General features: G+C 38.7%; 1 protein-coding gene across 17 annotated transcripts in view; it reads right to left on the bottom strand.

Annotated features, from left to right (window-relative positions):
• Positions 1–853: 853 nt before the first annotated feature.
• Positions 854–19,262, bottom strand: part of R3HDM1 (R3H domain containing 1) — a 119,842-nt gene continuing 101,433 nt past the window's right edge. For 16 of the 17 annotated variants that reach the window (XM_082465788.1, XM_082465797.1, XM_082465801.1 and 13 more), the window contains 6 exons: positions 15,427–15,530; positions 13,200–13,372; positions 7,384–7,528; positions 3,530–3,612; positions 2,973–3,057; positions 854–2,236 (listed from right to left, as the gene is read on the bottom strand). In XM_082465788.1, the coding sequence (XP_082321914.1) occupies positions 1,875–2,236; positions 2,973–3,057; positions 3,530–3,612; positions 7,384–7,528; positions 13,200–13,372; positions 15,427–15,530 (952 nt within the window). In that variant the 3' untranslated portion in view covers positions 854–1,874. The remainder of the gene's footprint in view (positions 2,237–2,972; positions 3,058–3,529; positions 3,613–7,383; positions 7,529–13,199; positions 13,373–15,426; positions 15,531–19,262) is intronic. The other variant, XM_082465794.1, reaches the window with a different exon arrangement.

Raw genomic sequence — 19,262 nt, 5'->3', positions numbered from 1 at the left:
TGTTTCCACCCCCATGATTAAATGTGATTAAATAATAATTCTTGCTGCAATGTTGGCCCTAATTACATGTCCTCTCCATCTCTGACTCTCTACAGTCAAAAATTAAATTCACCAGTCCTCAAAAGTGAGTGATTTTCACAGTCCTCACTCTTCTTCCTCTGTATATGGCTCCTTAATCTGACATGGTTTAAAGGCAGCTCCCACTTCTCGCAGGAGCACAATATTCATGATTGGAATGCACCAGCTTGCGGGGAGGTCCGGGATTCCTTGGGACAAAGTAGGGCTTTGCAAATGCTCTAGAAGGAGTGAACATCTGCACCAGAGCCTGGTTAACACCTACTGCTCTTGAGTTGCAAAGTAAACCCCTAGTCTGGGCTGGAAGCCAGTCAGGCTCCAGGCAAGTTGCTGATGGCAGACCGCCCCGCCTCCGACCCCTACTTTGGGTTTCTCAGTGGTTCGACTTTGCTGGGCTAACAAATGGTGAAAGCTTTCTATAAAGTATTTGAGCTAAACAGGACAACTGGGTGCCCAAAATACCAGCTAAAAACACAAATTCTTTACCTAACCGAACATAATGTTCTATTTTCATTGTAGATGAAATGTTCTATTTTATTTGTTCCTATTTTCATGTTCTATTTTCTGACTGTAAGTTTGTTCATACTCAAAATTGTCTACAATTGACTGGAATTAACTTATGAGAGAACAAAATGACATGAGTCATACCCACAAGAAACACTCCCACACAGAAAGTGATGCTTTGTAGAATATTTGTAAAACGAGGCGGTTTAAGTCTGAAATCTTCCTTAGGTCTGAAATTGAAATCTTCAAGACAGGTTAAGTCTTCAACACTGACTCTCATTGAAAAACATGGTTTTAATTTACAAAAGACAAAGTGGGTGTACATTTGTAAACATTTATTCTCTTGAACTGAAAAAGGCTTGCATCAGCACACATTGTACAGCCTTGCGAATTGAAAAAAAGGTTCCTTGTTCATAAGTGCAATGAATCTTTGATGTCCAGTGATCCGCTGCCAACAATGAAAACACATTCTAAACCACTTGAAGAAGTTTCCAGCACTCATCAAATGCATTTCCTCAGGTGACAAAAAAATCCACAAGGAAGGGAATGAAAATAAGTGGCATTTAATTATTGGAGGGAGATGTAGAAAAAAAGTGGACGTATTTTCCTGCCTAGAATGATTCCTATTCCCCTTTGAACCTAAGTGGTTTGATTAAGAGGCATTAAGAACATAATTTACTTTACCCTTAATATTCATACGACCTAAGTGAATAAGGAAAGGACCCTACGAGGGAGTTCTGTATTTTCTGGAAATTGTGTCTGTGTTCAGAGATACAGGGGAAGAGTAATTTTCTGTTTGTGGGGTCTCCTTAGTCACCCTCCAGCCCCCCAAAGACAGTGCATGGTTGTGACTTGGTTATTACACTCCTGCATTCTTTTTCCCCCAAATTCTATGTTGGGTCACACTGTGCTGGCTGCAAAAAAAGAAATACAGGTGGCAACTGTTTGTAATCATTTTGAAGAATAATTTGCTGTACAATAGAGCTTTGGATCTGATACAAGAATTCAGAAATATAAAACAAAATAACTATAAAAGTTAGGAGGCAGTTGAACAGCACTTCCTCAGAAAAAGCTGCTAACTCTGTATCATTCCGATGTGGATTCCTACAGTCATTTGGGGTGAAATGTGTATCTTCCCCCCTTTGCTGGATCACCGGCCTGTCTTCAGAAGTTGTTAACGCCACGACCACACATCCTAGGAGTCTCTATCATGTTAACAGAAGCTCCAAATACCAAGCCAGTTAAAGATGGGCGAGGACGGGGGAATCACAAAGGCCATGGGTCCAAGGGGGCTGTTACTGAGAACTTGCCCTTTCCAAAATGTGAAAGTCATAGTGCTTCTTGCTCGTTCTCAGCTTAAACTTGTTAACCGAGTTAATCTGTTTCTTCAGAGCATTCTGCGCGGCGGAGATGGAGGGGAATGTGGCTAAGACAGTGTACGTGGAGGCCAAGTCACTGGGTTTAGAGCGTTCGGGGTTGACAGTGCTGTCCCCGCTGCCACAGCAGAGGGGGTGACGACGCGGCTGGGGCTGGGACTGGGGGTCCCGGAGCCACCGGATCTTGGCACCAATTTTAAAAAGTTCCCCAAAAAGCTTCTCGGCTTCCACGCGAGTTATTCCATCTGGTAGTTCAGTAATTTCCAAGACCTTCCCAACAACTAGAATGGAAAAGGTGTACAATTAATAACCCCTGTTACCCACAGGTGGGCAAAAAGTATCGCAGACCCAAATATGACACAGGAAAATGAACACAATTTTCTGAAACCATTCAAATCCACAGAGTTATACTTGTTACGGCCGTCTTCTAAACACTTCCTACCTACTCCTCAGGCGGCCACACTGGCAGCCTCACGTGCAAAATGCAGCCTGTGCAGTGGCGTCTCCAAACTAGGTGTGTGATCCTGGGCACACAGTTTCCTGAACTTTGAATTCCCATTGTAAAACTGCACAGGATCTTGAAACGAGCACCTGCCCTAACGCCCCCAAGGCTGTTGAAAAGCGAGTTAAGGTACCGACTTGAAAACACCCTGCCATAGAAAGGCAATGTATTTGTTCGTTCAGCCTATCGCCTAAAGGGTGTAAGGACTATTTCCTTTCTCAAAGAATACAGAGGCAACGCGTTTCATTCTACCTGCTCCTCCCTCACATCTCTTTTGAATCCCTTTGGTCCCTTCACCCCTCCTAAACCCACCTGTACCTCAGTACTCTCAAATTCTGAAATGAGACAGAATCAAAAGAACACGTTCAAGAACCCTACATTATAGATGGCATAATTTTCTAAGGCTTTGTTCAGGACTCTAGAAGAGGAAAACCCGTTTCTGTGGGGTGGCAGTTTTACAGACTGTCAGGCCAGCAGTTTGTAGAACCACATCCGGATGCCGCTTGGGGACACACCTGCTTCTCCTGCACCAAGGTCGGTGGATGCAGCTTTTTTAGCTTGTTTCCTTCCTCGGTTTCCATGCCTGTTGCCAGACTGACCCTGAAAATCCACAAACATGAATAATAAGGTTAATGATGCTGCAAAATGTGACTGCAATTGTTAGACCGCTTAACGCATAACCATACTCGGTCTGGGTTTTCTACTTCAGCAGAAAAAAACCCAGTTCCAGGCCCTCTGAATTCTGCCTCGGCGGCAGTGGCACTTCGGCCTGTCACTATCACCAGTCACTTGCCGAACAGTCTTTTGTAAGTGAGAGCGCCCAATGGCCTCCACCGCCCCCCAATATCTGGACTGTGCTCAGGGACCCCTGCTCCGCCAAGCAGCCCACCACCTTCTCCCTCACTCTGCTCTCTGGACAGGCCAGGGCAACATCGAGACATCCACTGGCCCAGGCACACAGTTCTCCTTAGTGCGGTGCCAACTCGGGGGCCAGGGCACTCCACACTCCCAGCAACAGAAGCATCATGCTCTGCCAACAAAGCCCAGGAGGTCAGACAGCTGGATCTCACACCTGTTGGGCTGGAATGTGTCCGTGCAGAACAGCAGGAGGGTTGTACTGCAGGGGCTGGCCAAGTAACGGGTATCTGGCATCTCCTGAAAGTTGATAAAAAACGATTTTTACGTTTTCCTCGGGTATGAAGTACTTCTCAGTTTTCTCAACTGTCTCAGGATGAGACGGGGAAACATGTTTAGTAGAATAAAATAGTGTAGGTATTGACATATTTTTGTAAAAGAATTAAAAGCCTCCATCTAGCCTTTAAAGAGCTGGGGTAAACTTCTGAAAGGACTAAGGACTAAAAACAATGGTTATGAAGGAGGTTAAGTGGTAGGAGCTGGGCAGACAGGTTAGCATGGAGAGAACAGCTCTGTAAACCTTAACATTCTATGCGAAATCCACCAAAGTAACTATAATAACTCATTACGCCCACTTGAGATGCTAAAATCCACACTTTTCTCTGATGATTAAAAATTAACAGAAGTTACATTTCAGGGGATGGAAAAAACCTTGGGAAAACATGAAGCTCTCTATCTCTCCAAATTCATTATTAATTACTATAAACATATGCATTTATACATATACATATCCTCATACAAACATTTTTCTAGGCTTAATCAATGGGTATATTTACATTCCAGGTCTTGGGTCTGTTCTTAAGCTCTCTTTAAATGAAAGTCTTTAACAATATTTATAATGTAAACTTGCTTAGAAAGACTGGCATAGTTCCTCAGTGTTACTCATGAGCAAGCAACCCCCTCCTAAATCAACGAGTGCGGGATAGTCAGGATGGAGATACTCCAATTATTTTCTTTCACGCATGAGTGCCTAAAAGTCATCCCATGGAAAGGGCTTCATAAATGCTGACTGCAAAAGCCTTGTCCTGGAGAATAATGTTCTCATTTGTTATATCCTCATTTTATTTTAACCGTAAGTCCCCAAATGTAGCACATTCAGTGTCTGGAGAAGGGTTATGGGTAGCTGCTAGGACAGCATCTTCAGGAAATCATACAGTGCTTCTCCTGACAGTTTCCTAACAGAGAGAAGCAAGGTGTGAACCTCCTGCCACTCTGTGGGGCTCTTTTCTGATGAACACTTTTGGGGTGCTTGGGCAGCTCCCTGGCAGAATACACCCACGACATACTTGCCCTATCCCAAACAATAGCTGAAGGGAAGATATGACATGGAGGTTTAGCACTGAGATTAGAGATGCAATTTTAAGCATGAAGATGTATAAAAAACAGTTGCAAAGAAGTCAGAGTTAAGTTCAGGCCTAGGGAGCAGCATTCTTTGCACATACAGAGATGAGACTGTAGTCAGCAACAGCCAGAGACCCCTCCTGGTAGGCTACACTGCCACATACTGTTTCAACCCACACATTGTTTCAGTTTATTTTTTTATAACGTGCTTTATTTTTCTAGTTTATTAAAGTTATTGGCTTTGTAAAACATGTGGAAATAGAGAATTATAAAGGGGAAGTTAGAGACCACCCTAGTAATTCCATTACTTCTAACATTTTGGTGTGTATCTCTTCAGTCTTGGTTTTATGTATGTGTGCTTACACATGTATATATGTGTGCATTTTATAATTCTTTTAAAAACCTGAGATATAATTAACGTAAAATAAAATACACATCTTTAGTGTTGGGTTTGATGAAATCTAACAATTGTAAAAGTTCATGTAACCATGACCCAAAGAGAAGAGTATTTCCATCTCCTTGGAAGTTCCCTCAAGCTCCTTTTCAGTCAATTCCATATCTCATTCACACCACAATCTGAGTGCTAACATCGTAGCTTAGTGGCCTACAGTTGGATTTCATAAAATTAGAATCGTGTCTTCTTTTTGTGTCTGGTTTGCTTTTCGCTTAACACGACTTGGAGATGCCTCCATGTTGCTGCATGCCAGTGGTTTGCTCTGTTCATTTTTATTGCTGAGTTGTCAGGAATACTACGATTTTTTTATCCAACCTCCTGATGGTGGACATTTGGGTCACTGTCCAGTTTGGGCTGTTGTAAGAAAATAAGGTTGTTATAAATGTACTTGTACAAGTCTGCACAGACATGTTTTCATGTCTCTTGGGCAAATACCTAGGAGTGGAACTGCTGCACTGTAGGGTAAGTGATTAACTTTGTACGGAACTGCCGAATCCTTTTCCAAAGTGGTTATATCATTTGACACTCCCACACCATGTGTGGAAATTTTGGCTGCTCTGTATCTTCACCAACATTTGGTTTTGTTAGTCTCTTTGATTATAGCCATTCTAGTGGGGGTGAGCGGTATTTCACTGAGATTTTAATGTTCCTTTCCCTAATGAATGATGTTGAGCACCTTTTCAAGGGCTTATTAGACATCTGTTTATCTTCTTTTTTGAAATGTCCATGGAAGTTGTTCTTTTTTTTTTTTTTTTTAACATCTTTATCGGAGTACAATTGCTTTACATTGTTGTGTTAGTTTTTGCTGTATAACAAAGTGAATCAGCTATACATATACATATATCCCCATCTCTCCTCCCTCTTGCGTCTCCCTCCCTCCCACCCTCCCTATCCCACCCCTCTAAGTGGTCACAAAGCACCGAGCTGATCTCTCTGTGCTATGCGGCTGCTTCCCACTAGCTATCTATTTTACACTTGGTAGTGTATATATGTCAATGCCACTCTCTCACTTCATCCCAGCTTACCCTTCCCCCTCCCTGTGTCCTCAAGTCCATTCTCTATGTCTGTGTCTTTATTCATGTCCTACCCCTAGGTTCTTTCAGAACCATTTTTTTTAGATTCCATATATATGTGTTAGTGTACGGTATTTGTTTTTCTCTTTCTGACTTACTTCACTCTGTATGACAGACTCTAGGTCCATCCACCTCACTACAAATAACTCAATTTCATTTCTTTTCATGGCCGAGTAATATTCCATTGTATATATGTGCCACATCTTCCTTATCCATTCATCTGTCAATGGACACTTAGGTTGCTTCCATGTCCTGGCCATTGTAAATTAACTTGTTCTTTAAAAATCACTCACTGTACTATGACTACTTCCCCTCTTAATGATTCTTTAAGACATTATTTTTAGATTACTGTACAGGATTACTTATATGGAGATATATATATATCCATAATCTAATTAATCCTTACTAATAGACATTTAGATTGTTTTTGAACTTTTCTGGCATAGAATAAACTCTTCTGTGCATAAACCATTGTGTACATTATCCTTACGATAAATTCCAGGAAATAAAATTAATGGTTTCCATGTGATTTTATAATCATCTGCTTGAGTTTCTGTTCCTCCAACTAGACTGAGGGTTGATGACGATGAGGCCTTGGCCTTATTCATCCTTGTACATCTGGGGCACAGTAAGTCCTCAATATTTGTTGAATAAATTTTTGAATAAACTCTTGATATATTAGTCTAATATAGAAATTAGAAATACAAAACAGATATCACATTGCCTATTACTACTACAGAGGAATGGAGCTGAAGAATAAGTCAGTCATTTTAATTCATCATGTAATTATTACAAGTAATTAATAAATTAGTAATTAATTAATTAATTTGTTGGGGCAGGGGGCCACGCTGTGTGGCATGCCGGATCTTATTTCCCTGACCAGGGATTGAACCCGTGCCCCATGCAGTGGAAGCATGGAGTCTTAACCACTGGACTGCCAGGGAAGTCCCAGTAATTAATTATTAATTGTGATGAAACCTTAAGGTTAGGAGAGTGAATGGTAATAAATAAAAATGCCTGAGTGAGGTAAAAATGCAGTCCTGTGGAATAATGAAAGGTAGTGGTACCAAGTAAATCACAAAGTGACTGGGAATGGATGTCCTAAAATTCTCTGTGGCTGTGACTAGCTTTGTGCACACTTACCTTGCCCAGGGACAAAGGGTCTAGAAAACTGGGGTATGATGGAAAGTGGCGGTCCAGAGGGACGGATAGTTTTCAGGGCGGACAGCTGAGCTGGTGCTGGCGACTGAGCTGGTGAAATAATGGGACTACTGAGTTGAGGACTGTGCTGCAATTATATCAAGAAAACAGGTCAGCATTTTAGGCTTTTTGCAAATTTCCTTTTGGACAGAAATTTTTACTCTTTCAGATTACAGATATGTACTTGTTACACCACTGCAATAGGTACTTTGTTATTAAAAAAATTATAACAGTATAGAAATTTATAATTTCCGATTCCTAAGGATAAACACTGGTAAACTGTTTCCATGCACATGCATCCATACATCTGTTTTACAAAAATGGAAACAGACTATACATCCAATTTTTGAATCTTGCTTTTGGACCTTTACAATAATATTGTAGATACTTTTCCATCAGAGAACATACACATCTACTTCATTCTTTTTTTCATATTAACTGTTTATTTTAAACTTCATCCTTAAAACAGTTGCAAAAATAGTGCAAAAAATTTTCAGATTTCCCAATGTTAATATTTTATTATATTTGCTTTCTCTCTATATATATAGTTACTTTTTTTCTGAACTATTAGAGAATGAATTGCTCACAATACCACTCTATTTCAAAATAACTAGTGTCTATTTCCTAAAAACAAGGACATTTTCTTATATAAATAACCACAGTGAATTATCAAAATCAGATGACTAACGACATATCACATAATTTATATAATTTATTCAGATTTTGCCAACTGTCCCACTAAGGTACTTTATAGCAGAAAAAAAAAAGAAAGAAAAACTTCCTCCTTCTAGTACAGAATCCACTGTAAAATCAACTGCTGCATTTAGTTGTCTTGTCTCTTTAACCTTCTTCACCTAGAATAGTCTGTCTTTCTTCTCTCTCATGATTTTGACATTTTGAAGATCAGTTTCTGAAGGTCACTCTGAAGACCAGTTATTTTGTAGAATGGCTCTCAACTTGGGTTTGCCTACTGTTTCCTCATCAAAAAGCTTATGATATACATTCGGGGAAGGGAATTCCAGAGAAGTGATGTTGTGTCCTTCTCAATGCATCCTGTGAGAAGGTACACGCCATCCATTTGTCACCACAGTACTGGTGATGTTTCTTTTGACTGCTTGGTTAAGATGGTGTCTGCCAGGTTTCTCCGTTGTCAAGTTACTATTTTTTCCTTTCTAGTTATAAATGTCTTGTGGGAAGATCATAATATCTGTGAACAGAGTCAATTTTACTTCTTCATTTCCAATTGGGACACATTTTATTTCTTTTTCTTACCTAATTGCATTGCCTAGAACCTCCAGTACAATCTTGGTTGGTGAAGATACTTCGTATGATATTTACCTTTTAAAATCTGTTAAGGCTTGGGGACTACCCTGGTGGCACAGTGGTTAAGAATCTGCCTGCCAATGTGGGGGACACGGGTTCGAGCCCTGGTCCAGGAAGATCCCACATGCCGCAAAGCAACTAAGCCCGTGCGCCACAACTACGGAGCCTGTGCTCTAGAGCCCACAAGCCATACTACTGAGCCCGTGTGCCACAACTACTGAAGCCTGCATGCCTAGAGCCCATGCTCTGCAACAAGAGATGCCATAGCAATGAGAAGCCTGCATACTGCAATGAAGAGTAGCCACCGCTCACTGAAACTAGAGAAAGCCCACACACAGCAACAAAGACCCAATGCAGCCATAAATGAATAAATAAATTAATTAAAATAAATAAATAAAATCTGTTAAGGCTTTACATGTGGCCTAACAATAACATCTATCCAAGAGGATGTGCGGTGCACCTAAGGGGAATGTGTATGCTGTTGTTGTCAGGTAGTCTGTGTATGTTTGCTAGATCTAGTTGGTTCATTGTGTTTAAGCTAATTTTTTTACTTATCTTGTCTGGTTGTTCCATCCATTATTGAGAGTAGGGTATTACGTCTCCAACTATTAATGTAGAACTGTCTATTTCTCCCTTCAATTGTGTCAGTTTTTGCTTCATATATTTTGATGGTCTGTAATTAGGTGTGTAAGAGTTTAGAATTGTTATATCTTCTTGCTGTATTGAACCTTTTATTAATATATAATGTTCTTTGTATCTTGTAAAGTTTTTGGATCTGATATTAGCATAACCACCTCTGCTCTCTTGGTTATGATTTGCATGAACTATCTTTTTTCATCCTTTCACTTTCAATCTAAAGTGAGTCTCTTGTAGACAGCATATAGTTAGATCATGTGTTTTTATCCATTCAGCCAATCTGTCTTTTGATTGAAGATTTTAATCCATCTCCATTTAAAGCGATTACCAATCAAAGGGGATTTAATTTTATCATTTTGCTATTTGTTTTCTGTATGTCTTATAGCTTTTCTGTCCCTCATTTCCTGCACTACTGTCTTCTTTTGTGTTTGCTTGATTTTTTTGGTACTGAAATGTTTAAATTCCTTTCTCATTTCCTTTTGTATACATTCCATAGCTTTCTTCCTTCATGGTTACCTTGGGGATTACACCTAACATCCAAAAGTTAAATATAATGCTCAAATTTGAATTTATACTAGCTTAACTTCAATAACATACAAAAACTGTGCTCCTCTGTCTCTACCCCCTTTGGTTGTCACAAAATTACATCTTTATACTCTATGTGCCCCCAAACAAACTTATAATTCATTTTTTTTTTTGGCCGCACCACATGGCACGCAGGATCTTAGTTCTCTGACCAGGGATCGAACCTGTGTCCCTTGAAGTGGAGGCACAGAGTCTTAACCACTGAACTGCCAGCGAAGTCCCAAACTTATAATTCTTTTAAGTGCATTAGTCTCTTAAATTATGTAGAAAACAAAATGGGGAGTTAGAAATCAAAGTTATAATAACACTGTCTTTGAGATAATAATTGTTTAAAAAATATTAATCTCTTAATTCATGTAGAAAGCAAAAAGTGGAATTATAAACCATTGGAACAATATTACCAGCTTTTATAATTGCCCATGTACTTAACTGAGAGCTTTTTTCCCCATATGGCTTCATGTTACTGTTTAGCATATTTTCATTCCACTCTGTGGGACTCCTTTGAGAACTTCTGGCAGGGCAGGTCTCAAATTTTGTTATCTAGGAATTCTTAATTTCTCCCTCACTTTTCAAGGACAGTTTTTTTTTTTTTTTTTTTAATTATTTATTTTTGGCTGCATTGGGTCTTCATTGCTGCACATGGGCTTTCTCTAATGCCGGTGAGTGGGGGCTACTCTTTGTTGCGGTGCGCAGGGTGCGCGGGCTCAGTAGTTGTGGCTCGCGGGCTCAGTAGTTGTGGCGCATGGGCTTAGTTGCTCTGCGGCATGTGGGATCTTCCTGGACCAGGGATTGAACCCGTGTCCTCTGCACTGGCAGGCGGATTCTTAACCACTGCGCCACCAGGGAAGGCCTTGAAGGACAGTTTTGCTAGATATAGTATTCTTGGTTGACGGTTTTTCTTCTTGTAGCACTCTGAAGATATCAGCCTGTTGCCTCCAGTCTCCAAAGTTTCTGATGAGAGATCTGCTGATAATCTTTTTGAAGATCCCTTATATGTGATGAGTTGTTTCTTTCTTGCTGCTTTTAATATTCTGTCTGTCTTTGTCTTTCTAAAAATCGATTACAATATGTCTCAGTGTGCATCTCTGAGTTCACCTTACTTGGAGTTTGTTGAGCTGCTTGATGTTTATATTCATGTCTTTTATCAAATTTGAGAAGTTTTCAGCCATTATTTCTTCAAATATTGTCTCTGCCCCCTTCTCTCTTCTCCTTCTGAGACACCCACAATGTTTATGTTGGTCCACTTGATGGTGTTCCATAGGTTCCTTATGCTCTGTTCACTTTTCTTCATTCTTTTTTGTCTGTTCCTCAGACTCGAATCATTTACGTTGTCCTGTCTTCAAGTTCTCTGATTCCTTCTTTTGCCTGCTCAAATTTACCAATGAATTCCTTTAGTGTATTTTTTCATTTTAGTCATTGTATTTTCAGCTCTAGAATTTTTCCTAAATGGCACAGAAATTTATTTAATAAGTTACCCACTACTGAATATCAAGACTATTTTCAGATTTTCAGTGCTATGACAGAGAAGAAAGAAATATCCTTGCAAACATATTCTTGTATGTTTGTTCCACAATTTTTACTAGACAAAGTTCTAGAAATGAATTTGTGAATCAGAGGCCTTCCACATTTTGAAAAATGTCACTAAACTGCACTCCAAAAAGAGCTGCATCAATCAATTTACCAAGAGTCACAAGACAGTTTACAACTGGATATATTTGCCAACACTGCAAATTAATAGTCTTCCTAAATATCCCAATTATACAGATAAAAAACTATTTTTATATTTTTATCTGTTTAATGGCCATTAGCCATTTATAGTTTGTGAGCTAGCCTATAAGTGACCTTTGCCTTTTTTATTTTGATATGATTTTGTCATGGGCATTGACAAATTTTTTTAGTTTGTCTTTAAAAAAAAATTAAAAACCTTTCAATGTTGTAAACAAACTTTGAAGTATATAAAAACTTTCAAGTATATAAAAGTATATACTATCATGGATAGATGAGTATAACAAATTTCCATATACTCATCATCCAGCTTTGATTCTGATATCTCCTGCTTTTTCTCTCACTAGACAATTTAAAGGAAATCTCAGATTATCACAGCATTTCACTTGTAAATATTTCAGTATATAAATACTTCTATCTAACAGATAAGAACTATTACAAAAAACCCACCTTTATCATACTAACAAAATTAACATATTTAACTGTCCACTTTTTGCACCAAAATGTCTTTTGGCTGGTTCAGTATCCAAGGAAGATCCCCATATATTGCATCTGATTGTTATAACTCTTGAGTCTCTTTTAATCTACAACAGATTCATCCTTCATTTAAAAATGCCATTTATTTGTTAAAGAAATAGGCCGATTTATCCAATAAAATATTCCACTGTACATATAAATTGCTTTATATTTTCTTCCTTTATTTTCTGTAAATTAATAGCTAGACTTAGAGAGGCTTGATTAGATTCAGGTTCAATTTTTTTTTTTTTTTTCCTGCACTGCATGGCTTATGGGATCTTAGTTCCCTGATCAGGGATCAAACCTGTGCCCCCAGCAATGGAGGCTCAGAGTCCTAACCACTAGACTGCCAGGGAATTTCCAGGTTCAATATTTTTGACAAGAGTATATCATAGGTGATGCTTATAAACCACATTAGGAAGCAAATAATGTTTGGTTGGCCCAATTTAATTGATGCTACAATTGAACAGTTGCTTCAAGTGCTGTCTACCTAATCTACCCATTTTAAAGTTCCCCATAAATCTCTTCCTAATGTTTCTGGCATTTGCTGATGATGTTTCCCTGTTCATTACTTTAAGAGGATTCCAAAATAGTGATTTTTAAATTCTATCATTGCTTTTAAATTTATTAATTGTATTTCTTCTATGATGAAGAGCATTCCCTCATCAACTTTCTGGCTACAGTAAAATACAGTTCATATGGGAAAGGTAGGATAACAGCTTAATTCATTTTCTTTACCAAATTTCAGATCTAGTTTATCTTCTGAATTTTTAAATAAAAAAAAATTAAATTATGCAAACGCTGGGAAACATATTTAAATACTGAAATAAATTGTCTGGATATAGAGAATGTTCAAACTTCTTTACTAATTTGTTTGAGAAGATTTCAAACTCGGCATCAAGCCTAATAGGTTGGTCAATCTTATGTAACTAAATATTGAAAGTGTTAAAATTATAATAAAAGAAGCATCTTACCTGAACAATATTGTCTATACTGCTAAATTCCACACACTTCTGTCCTCTCTGGTGATCACAGTAATATTTGTTTTGCTTCCACAGTGGGGGTGAATGGGCACGGGACTGTGGATTGTTTGGTACACTGAGCTGCATCATCACCATTCCACCACCAGCTGGTGGAGGCGGCACAGCTGAAAATCAGAATCAGGACACTGCAATTAGCAAACTTTAGCAAATAGCTGGTATCTTTAAACACCAAGATAATGGCAATAATTTTACATCTCTGAACAAAATTTTACTGCTATTTATGCAAGCCAGATTTAAACTCTAATGCTTATACTACAAGTGCTGTGTTTAAAAAGACATTGAAATTGACTCTGTAGACCTAAACATCTCACTTATCCTAAACATAGTAAGTCAGGAAAGTCCAATTATCTACAACAAGACCTAGTATAGGGTAGGACAATTGCGATATGATCTATAAAAGTACTTAATTTTTAAAATAAATTCATTTTCAAACGAGCATTATTCTAAATACATAAAGGAACACTCTGGGAAAAATTAGTATCCTACAGAAATTTTGACATACAGAGAAAAGTCGTCCTTTGAGTGAATCAGTTTCATGCGGTGGGAAAAAGTTTGGGATATAGGAATCAGAAAGCACAATTTCAGTGCCCTGAAATGTCCTATAACTCTGGGGAAATTATGTTTCCTTTTATTGTATTTTCTCGTCTGAAAAAGGCTAGGAAGACCTCCTTGGCTGACTTTAAAGAGTTATAATAATCATATGCATATACAAACACTGCTAGCTGTACAGTACATGTGGACTACAGTATCTACCTTCTTATCTGATTTATTCCTGCCATGGCACTAGTACTGCAGCACTACTAGTATTAGGAATGTAACTCTGCCACTCGCCACTTCAGTGTAAGGTAAGGTGCCCTGTGCCCCACCCCCAGGGCCACTGTTTGCATTGCAGCAATCGTAATGGTAGTTTCCAATTCCCCAGAAATAGCACCACCCTGACCTGGCTAGGCACACCACAGAAGGGCTGACTGCTTAGGAACATCTCAGGTTCTCCTTGGCCACAGCAGCCCATGCTGATGCAGCCACTGTTACTCATGTATTTGATAATCATTTATTGTTTCTCTGCTTCTTTGAGATTACATATGTCAACAGATCATTACAATAAAATATGATACAGGATTGTTTAAGACACTATGGAAGCAGAGAAAATGAAGCAACAAACTCTGTTTTAAGGACTGAGGAAGCCTTTGCAGAAGAGGTGATTTCTGAGTCAAACTTCAAGGATAAGCAGGATTTTGGCAAACTGGATGGCGGACAGGCATTCCAGGCGGAGGGAAGAACAGGTACAAAAGTATCCTTGGCATGAAACAGCATGGTATATTCTACAAATAGAGTTCTGTATGACTTGAGCATATATGTATAAATAGAAGGCTTAATTGCTAGGGAGTGTAGATGGAGAATCTATGCAAATTTTTAATTCAGAGGAATGACACGAAGAGACATCTGTTTCAGGACAGTGATTCTTGAATTGTGTATATATGTGTGCATGTGTTGTGGGGGAGGAAAGCTGGGCGTGGGGGCAACATGAAATAAGCAAAACACATGAGAAATTACTGTGAAGAAGACATGAAAAGAACTGACCAATAGAGGCAGTGAGGAAGGAAAGAAGGTACCAGCTTTGAGGAAATGGTGAAGGCTGAGTGGGAAAGGGGAGAACGGAAGAGAGTTATAATTTTGCCATTTGTATTGGTCTCTAGATAGGTGAGGAAAGGGAGGCAGGAAGAGGGAGAAATACTAAATCTAGTGCCTCTGACACATCCCTGAGTAGGAATGTCCAGCAGGCAGTTGGCTATGTGGTCTTGTCTTGGCAGAAATAAAATTTGGGAGACACTGGCAAAAAAAAACCGAGGAAGTGGTTGGCCTTCCGAGGAAGAAGCTGAAGAGTAATGAGAGGAAGTATCCCAGAGAACATCAGTACTTATGAGGCAGGCAGGAAGGAGAGCCTGAGGAGGAGAATCGGAGAGCAGCGGCAGTGGTAGCAGGGGAGAAGGAGGAAGTGGATGGAACCTGTTAGCTCTGATTGCTCATGGAGCCCTGCATACTCTGGGTACATCTCAGCACCTAACAAGTTGAAAACCTTTTTCTAGAAATGTCCAAGGAACTGATTTCTCAAATGGACAGACCATTGCCTTCTTTTTTTCCAATTGTCTATTCATACCTGCACACTGGTGGCCTTGAAGCTGCTGGGAATTGCATGGTGAAGTAGTTCGAGGCAACTGTACTTGCTCTGATCCTGGAGGTTGCAAGTAACCTACTGAGGAGCTATGGGGGAAAAAAATCAAACAAACACAAAAACACAGCACAATGAGATGGAGATGACTGTAAAGATTCTTTGAATGAACAGTCCTATAAATTTATTTAAATAAAATTATTTTTCAAGTAGGTCAGCTTAGTAAAAGTCAAAACTAACTCTTTTCTAAACTGAGAGTTATAAATAATTACTTTTTGGATAAAAATCACTTTGTTTTTGACAATAACACAGATTTTTAAAAATAACTCCTGATTTCATTGCTCTTATTCTTTTACAACTTACTCTAAATAGGATTTTTGTACTGTTCAAATAATTATTTTAAAAAGAAGAAAAAACACTCACTAATTTTACAAGATAAAAAGGTACTTTATTTGGATCTCACTAAGCTATATTTTAGAAGAGAGAATATGCAGTTAGACAATGATGAGACTCAGAAAAAAATACTTTATTCCCTAAAAAATGTGCTATCTAAGGACATAAGGTACTATTTAAGGAATAAACAATAGAACATGATTCTGACATATTTTAACGGAAATACTGACAAAAACAGAAGGCTGTTATTGTAAAACCATTAAGCTATTACTGTATTTTTCAATGGTTAGTCTTTGAGAATCAAACTAATATGGGATTTGTCATAATATGTCTTTAAAGTGTTCTCCATTTAGCAATTTCTTTCAAGAAAATAGTGAAAATCATAGAGCAATACTGTGAATTCTTTCTGAGAATTCTCAAGGAATCAGGAATCTTAATTTATTATAAAACCCTGTTACCACCCTTTTTTATCATTTAAATCAACTTTCTTTACATGGTATTTTATTTCTTAATCTAGCTTTAACAACTTTTTGCATTTACATCTCACATAACTGCATCAAAAACACTACATTAGATCCAAGTACTGAATTACAGAAAATACAGGGAGACATGTTAAACAACACCATGATGACACAATCAGTCAAATCCAGACTCTGGGACACTCTACAAGACAAATGTGTGAAAACATAAGCAGTATTTGTGAGGTAGCTGGTAATACAAAGACCAATTGGATATTAGATATAATTAAGAAATTAACTGTTAAATTTTTTAGAATGTGAAATAGTACTATTAAGTTAAGTAGGTTTAAAAAAACCTTTTAGGGATACCTATACTGAAATACTCGTGAATGAAATAATATGATACCTGGGTTTATTTCAAAATAATATGGGAGGAGGATGAAACAGAAGTTTAAATGAAAACAGATTAGTCATTAGTTGATAAATGTAGAAGCTAAGTGATGGGTACATGGGGGTTCAGTACACTTCTGTTTACAATTACGTGTATTTAAAAATGTCTGTAGGGACTTCCCTGGTGGTCCAGTGGTAGAGAATCCGCCTTCCAATGTAGGGGACGTAGGTTTGATCCCTGGTCTGGGAGCTAAGATCCCACATGCTGTGGGGCAACTTAAGCCCGCGTGCCTCAATGAGAGAGCCCAAGTGCTGTAAACTACAGAACCCATGTGTTCTGGAGCCCTTGTGCCACAACTACAGAGCCTATGTGCCCTGGAGTCTGCATGCCACAACTAGAGAGAGAAAACCCGCATACCACAACTGGAAAGAAGCCCACATGCCACAGCTAGAGAGAAGTCCACACGCTGCAAAAATGAGCCTGCGCACCGCAACCAAAAAAAAAAAAGAAAAAGATCCTGCACACCACAACAAAGACCAGAGGCAGCCAAAAAAAAAAATAGGGTCTTCCCTGGTAGCGCAGTGGTGAAGAATCTGCCTGCCAATGCAGGGGACATGGGTTCGATCCCTGGTCTGGGAGGATCCCACATGCCTCAGAGCAACTAAGCCCGAGCACCACAACTACTGAGCCTACACTCTGGAGCCCGTGAGCCACAACTACTGAGCCTGAGTGCCACAACTACTGAAGTCCGCGTGCCTAGACCCCGTGCTCCACAACAAGAGAAGCCACTGCAATGAGAAAGAAGCCTGCGCACCGCGACGAAGAGTAGCCTCCTCTCGCTGCAACTAGAGAAAACCCGCACACAGCAACAAAGACCCAATGCAGCCAAAAATAAATTTATTAAAAACAAACAAACAAAAACATTAAAAAAATGTACCAAGGACCTTAAAAACAGTCACATCTTTTGATCTATTAATCCCGCTCTAAAGACCCTATAAAAATGAAGAAATTCAAGTTGCTCACCAGGGTAAATAAATTATTGTATATTCATAAAATCAAACATTAAAAATTATATTTACAAAGAAATTTTTAATGATGTGAAAAACCCTACACCACACGAACAAAAAATATCCAATAGGATCACAACCATGTTGAAACTACATACGAAGACTTCCCTGGTGGCGCAGTGGTTAAGAATCCGCCTGCCAATGCAGGGGACGTGGGTTTGAGCCCTGGTCCGGGAAGATCCCTCATGCTGTGCAGCAACTGAGCCTGCGTGCCACAACTACTGAAGCCCATGTGCCTAGAGCCCGTGCTCTGCAACAACAGAAGCTACCGCAATGAGAAGCCCGTGCACTGCAACAAAGAGTAGACCCGCTCGCCGCAACTAGAGAAAGCCTGCACGCAGCAACAAACACCCAACACAGCCAAAAATAAATAAATACATAAATAAACTTATTTTAAAAAACCAAAAAAACTACATACGAAAAGAAGAAAGATTGAGAGAATAATATGAACATGACAGTAGCAGTCAACTTAGGGTTGTGGGTATATTGCTGATTCTTGATACTTCATACTTTTTGCATTTTCCAAAAATGCACGTGTGCATTTAATAATTATAATCACTAAACATACTCTATGAAAACTGCCTGAAAAGGTCAACTTTTAAATGCTGTATCAGGGATTTAATATCAACTAATAATCTGAATCTCCTTCAGAAGTCTTCAGAAGTCACAGTATGCCCTGTGAAGACAATTACACTGATCTTCTGAAATATAAATCACCTTCAATTCATTTGAGGGGTAGATTTCAGTCAGGTTTGCTGTCTCTGGAAGAAAATATTAGCTTTCTGCCTTATAAGCTTTTTGTAATTCAAGGTGACTTCTACCTTATGTATTTTTGTGATGAGGATATCTAGCTAGGACAATATAAACAAACCCTCAACCAATTAGAATTTGACCAAACTATATGCTCAATTAATGAAAATAAATGTCAAATAAAACTTTTATTGTACAATATTTGGAGTTTTCCCTTACATGTAAATGGCCAATTTTTCTAGGCTTTCTGGTTAAATGTTTATATTCCTAGAAGTATTCATTTATAGCTCACCTATTTCCAATGTGAAAGATTAAAAAAAAACTGAGTGTACTAAAAAACAGAGAAAAGAAAACACTTAAAAGCAAAACAGAAATGGTGTAGGGACATTTGGGATAAGACTGTTGTGTTCACTGAGAACCAAATCTACTTTGTGTTTCCTGGCAGCTAAGACAAATCGGTGAACCCAGAGGATTATAAGACTCTGCCAGGATGATAAAGGAAGCAAACATTTAAGCCTCTGGCAGATGCTGGGTTACAGGGACATCATAATTGTATTCTATGATGAATTTAAAGCATGTAGTTAATTATAGAGGAATTTAGTCCTTTGATAGAAGACATGAAACGCAGTTCATAATTTTACCAGGAAACTGAGAAGCTGAGGGGGAAATCTTGCCTGAAGAGAGGATTACTTCCTGTTAGAAAATAGGTAGGATGTAGAATTACTTGCAGTAAGGGCTAACATTTTCCTTAAAACGAACTTTGTA

This window comes from Balaenoptera physalus (assembly GCF_965194825.1).
Source record: "Balaenoptera physalus genome assembly, chromosome: 6".
Taxonomy (NCBI): domain Eukaryota; kingdom Metazoa; phylum Chordata; class Mammalia; order Artiodactyla; family Balaenopteridae; genus Balaenoptera; species Balaenoptera physalus.
This window is presented reverse-complemented; position numbering and strand designations above follow the sequence as displayed.